Below are 5,009 nucleotides of genomic sequence, written 5' to 3' on the forward strand. Positions count from 1 at the left end.
GCTCACCACTGGCAGAGCTGTCCTTGTCTCCGGGCGGCCTGACCTGGTAAGGGGCCTGCAGCCCAGCCACTCAGAGAGCCACAGGCCTCCCTCGGGTCAAAGGGCTGCCAGCCGGTGAATGGGCAGGAAGCCCGGTGCCCACATGGGGGTGCAGCCGTGTCCCCCAGGCCTTCCTCCACATTCCTCTTCCTGCCCCGTCCCACCCTGAAAGGAGCTCCCAGATCTATTCCTGGGCCAGGATGTGCCTGGGCACCCCAGGGGCAGTGCAGGGTCCTGGGGTCAGCCCCCCCAACTCCTGCCAGTTCTGCTGGACTGTCACCCCACGGCCCAGGGCGTGGATCACACCCGAGGAGTAGGGGCTGCCAGGAGGCCAGGGTGGAGGAGTGGGAGTCACGGGCCTACCTCTGCCCCCTTCCCCGCACCACCACTCCCCTCCCCCCCGCACCACCGCCCCTCTCCTCTGCACCACCACCCCCTGCCCTGCACCACCCCCTGCCCTGCACCACCGCCCCCCACCCCACACCACCACCCCCTGCCCTGCGCTACCTCCTCCCTCCCCCCATACCACCACCTCTCTCCCCTGCACCACCACCCCCTACACTGCACCACCTCCCCCACACCACCCCCTCTCCCCTGCACCATTGCCCCTCTCCCCTGCACCACCACCCCCTGCCCTGCACTACCTCCCCCCTCCCCCCGTACCACCACCCCCTCCTCTGCACCACTACCCCCCACCCCACACCAACCCCCCTCCCCTGCACCACCGCCCCTCTCCCCTGCACCACCACCCCCACACTGCACCACCTCCCCACACCACCACCCCTCTCCCCTGCACCACCGCCCCCACCCTGCACCACCACCCCCTCCCCTGCACCACCACCTTCCCTTACTCCCATCTTTTTCTTAGGTGTCTCCTGTCTCTCTCCACCCCACTCCCTCACATTGGCCTCTGCCCAGGAAGCCAACAGCCCCCTGCCGGCCCCGGCACCGTGAAGAAGCAGGAGATCCTCCACGGGGGGGATGGCGCCCTGCTGATGGAGCCCCTCCGTCTGTGCTCCCCTAGCCCCGGGCCATTGGGGAGGGGCCCTCACATCCTTGGCCTGGATGTCAGGGCTGCAGAAGCGCCAAGGAAGAAGAGGCCTGGTCCAGACCAGCGGTTGCCCAGCCCCTCCCAGCCGCCCACTCTCAGCCCTTCCCACAGAACTACCACACCTGTTGTGCTGGGATTTCTGAGATCCCACCTCAGAAAGGGGGACGGGCCAGCCCTGGCAGGACAGGATCAGCCACCGGCAGTGGCCTCATAGCAAGGGTCTAGCCGGGGCCAGGAAGCCTGTGGGGGCTGAGGTGCAGATGTCCCCACCTTGCCAGGACCCCTGTGGACCTGGTACCCACCCTCCTGCCCCCACAAGGTGGGTGACAGTGCCCACGCTGGTCCCATTCAGGGAGCTGACCTGACCCCATGCCTCCCCCTTGATCATTTCTGAACAGCCTTGGGGCCTCTCCAAAGCCAGAGGCCGGGCCTGCCAAGAATCTGGCTTCTAGGCAGAAGACTGCACCCCCCGAACGGGCCGGGTCTGTCTGGAGATGACCGGCTCCTGTCCCCTCATTGACCATAGCTAGAGCCCCTCTGTGTCTGCACCCCACAGCCGGAATCCTTTCCCCTGCTTCATTTTCCCTCCCAGGGTCAGAGCCCAGGCTCCTGGCCTCCCCCAGGATACTCACACCTCTCCCGCTCACAGGGGTCAGAGCTGTGGACCCCACTCAGCCCTGAGCCGAGGCCCCACTGGCCTGGGATGACCTCGGGCTGAAGCAGAGGGACAGGTGACACCTGTGAGAGCTGAACAGGGCCCAGGACCTCAGAGACAGCCTGTCCACCCAGGAAGGCCTCCAAGGCCAGGGGTAACCCTGCATCCTCTGATGGCAGGAGGCACTGTGAGCAGTCCCCGTCTCAGTGTATGGACCAGGAAACAGCCTGAGTTCCACATGCTGCTCCTGGGCCAGACTGCGGGGCGGGACCAGTGTAGCTGGAACCACGCACAAAGGGTGGGCCTGTGCCCAAGGCCAGGGGCCCCCCCCCCGGCTGAGAAGGGTGCCCCAGCAGCTGGCTGTGGGGGAGGCTGTGCCCAGCACGCCTGGCCTCCGGGACCCACTTCCGGGGCAGATCTGGTTACCCTGGTTACCTTGGCCCAACTCTGCCATGACCATCCAGCCTGCTGGGCCTTTCAGGACCAAACCCAGACAGTACAAATCCCCTCCCAGGGTCCCCGGGCTTGGAGAAAGAATGATGGTAGGGCTTGTGTGAGGGGGTCCCAGCCCCAGGTAAGAAGAGATCAGAGGTCCCAGGCAAGGCCACGCCAAGGCACATGCTCCCTACCCCCATCCAGGCTGCCGGGCTGCCTCTCGGACTGGAGAGAGGACCAGCCCTGCGGCGGCCTCTTCCCAGCCTCTGCCCTCACTCGGCCGCAGGTGGCAGGGCCCAGGCGGTCCAGTCAGAGCCTCTTACATAAGCAGCCCTGTGGGGGGCGAGGCTGCAGCTGGGCTCCACCGCTCTGTCCTCCCCCACATCACGAGCCTCCAGTGGGCTGTCCTTGGGCCCTGGGTGGAGGCCAAGCCAGGCCCATAAATAGGGGTCTCTCCAGTGGCCTCTGCTCCTCCTGCCGGCCTCCCTCCCTCTGCCTGCACTGCTGGCATCACAGGCCCTGGTCACACACTCAGCTCCAGGACAATGGCTGCTCTGCACACGTTGTGGATGGGGCTGGTCCTGCTGGGGGTCCTGGGAGTCCTGCAGACGCAGGCCCAGGTCCAGGTCTCCCTGCAGCCCAACTTCCAACAGGACAAGGTGAGGGGCTCCCCTGCCCAGTCCCCCAGGCAGCACAGGGCCCTGTCAGGGGAGGGGGGCACTCTCTGGGGCCGAGTTGTCTTCCTGGGAAGAGGGGAGCAGAGCGGAAGGAGGAGGCTGACCACAATCACCTCCGTCCCTGGGCCTGCGGTGATTCGCTAACCGAGAGAGCGGAGCTACTGTAACCCGACCCGCAGGGAAGCACCTGCGACTGTGAGCGCGCACACAGCACGTGCGGACACGCGGGCCGAACGCGTGCCTGCGCCATCCAACCACGGTCCCTCCTCTAAGCTCACGACGCCCAGGGGAAAACAGGCACACGTACTACACCTGGGTCCCAGGACACATGGTGGGCGAGCGCCGACGGGGAGGGCCCACCAGGATGGCCCGGAAACCCGAGAGCGCGCAGGACCGCCGGCACACGCTCAGTCGGTCCTCCGGCCCCCGCACCCCTTCCCGAGCGTCACAGGCGCCCCGCGGTCGGCCCCCGGCAGCCAAGGCCGCCCCAACCCCTCTAGGGACGGCCTGGGAGCCCTCTGTCGTCCGCTCCCGCCACCGAACCAGCTGGGCCTCCAGGGCGCGGGGCGGGGCGGGCGTGGCTGGAGGCGGGGGGAGGGGCGGGGGCGCCCCCCACCCAGGTCCGCCCCGGAGGGTCCTGGCCGACCCGGGCGGGGTCCGTTCGCTGCAGTTCCTGGGGCGCTGGTTCACCTCGGGCCTCGCCTCCAACTCGAGCTGGTTCCGGGAGAAGAAGAAGGTGCTGTCCATGTGCGTGTCAGTGGTGGCCCCGAGCGCAGACGGAGGCCTCAACCTCACCTCCACCTTCCTCAGGTGGGACGGCTGGGCTTCTGGGGTCCAGAGCTCCCCACCCCATGGCCACCGCCCAGGGACAGCCCTTGGCCTGACCCCTGGCCCCTTCGGTGGCCTGCCAACAGGAAAGAGCAGTGTGAGACACGGACCCTGCTGCTGCGGCCGGCGGGAACCCCGGGCTGCTACAGCTATACCAGTCCCCGTGAGTGGGGCCCCTCTAGAGACCCCCGGCTGGCCCTGGGCCGGGGAGACCCGCCTGCCCCAGCAGTCCATGGGGCGGGCTGGTGGCCACTCCACCGGGGTCAGCTAGTCTGCGGTCTGGCCCGGACCCGCCCCAGGCTCAGGGGTGGGGGACCACGAACCCTCTCTCTTGGGCACTGGATCTGCTTTGGAGCTGACCTCCAGGCCCCTCCCTGCCCCCCCATAATGGTATTTCCTCAGGCAGAGCACACACAGGGTAGGCCACTCCTCTCCACGGTCGTCCAGCCCAGGAGTGGGGCCAGGGGCCTCTTCACTGCCCACCCCACCATTTACCCCCTTCCTTGGGGATGGCTTCCCACTGGGAAATCTTTCCTCTTCTGGGTTCTGGCCGAGGGGTTTGTGGCTGCACCATGAACCCCTAATGTTCTGGTCCTGTGTGTCTGCTGCCCCCCAGGACTTCTGGTTAGAAGACCCTGGGCCCTGCAGAGTTCAGGGGCGGTGCAGGCAGGAAGCTGGGGCTGGCTGCCTGTCTCACTGGGGGAGGGGGTCACCCCTGGCTCCGTCCCACAGCCAGCCCAGGGAGAGAGCACCCCTTCCCAGGCAGAGGCGGGCCGGAGGTCTGGGGACAGGGTCCCCAACTGGGCTTCTCTCGCGGATTCCCAGACTGGGGCAGCACCCACGACGTGTGGGTGGCAATGACCGACTACGACGAGTACGCGCTTCTCTACACCACGGGCACCAAGGGCCTCGGCCAGGACTTCCACATGGCCACTCTCTACAGTACGCACCCCCCACCAGGGACTCAGTCTGGCCTGAGATGGGGGGCTCCGGGGGGGCTCCCCAAGCTGCGGAGGTGGGGGCAGCAGAGACCTCCCTCAACTGAGGCCTGCGGCTTCTCCTTCCTGCCCCAGGCCGCACCCAGACCCCGAGGGCCGAGATAAAGGAGAAATTCACCACCTTTGCCAAGACCCAGGGCTTCACAGAGGATGCCATTGTCTTCCTGCCACAGACCGGTGAGGGGGGGCTGCTAATCTGATGGGGAGGGGATTAAGGTCAGATGTGAGGCAGACAGTGTCCTGATTCAGGGGAGGCTGAGGGGTGCGGTGCATCCGGCCAGACCGCCCACTGACCACTGACCGGCACACTGTGGCCTCCGGAGTGG

General features: G+C 67.2%; 1 protein-coding gene across 1 annotated transcript in view; it reads left to right on the forward strand.

Moving 5' to 3' along the window:
* Window positions 1-2,650: 2,650 nt before the first annotated feature.
* Window positions 2,651-5,009, forward strand: part of PTGDS (prostaglandin D2 synthase) — a 5,692-nt gene continuing 3,333 nt past the window's right edge. Inside the window, exons 1-5 of the mRNA XM_040631418.1 lie at window positions 2,651-2,839; window positions 3,528-3,667; window positions 3,772-3,848; window positions 4,511-4,627; window positions 4,759-4,860. Coding sequence (XP_040487352.1) covers window positions 2,726-2,839; window positions 3,528-3,667; window positions 3,772-3,848; window positions 4,511-4,627; window positions 4,759-4,860 — 550 coding nt within the window. The 5' untranslated portion in view covers window positions 2,651-2,725. The remainder of the gene's footprint in view (window positions 2,840-3,527; window positions 3,668-3,771; window positions 3,849-4,510; window positions 4,628-4,758; window positions 4,861-5,009) is intronic.

This window comes from Ursus maritimus, unplaced genomic scaffold (assembly GCF_017311325.1).
Source record: "Ursus maritimus isolate PB19 unplaced genomic scaffold, ASM1731132v1 scaffold_17, whole genome shotgun sequence".
NCBI classification, from domain to species: Eukaryota; Metazoa; Chordata; class Mammalia; order Carnivora; family Ursidae; genus Ursus; species Ursus maritimus.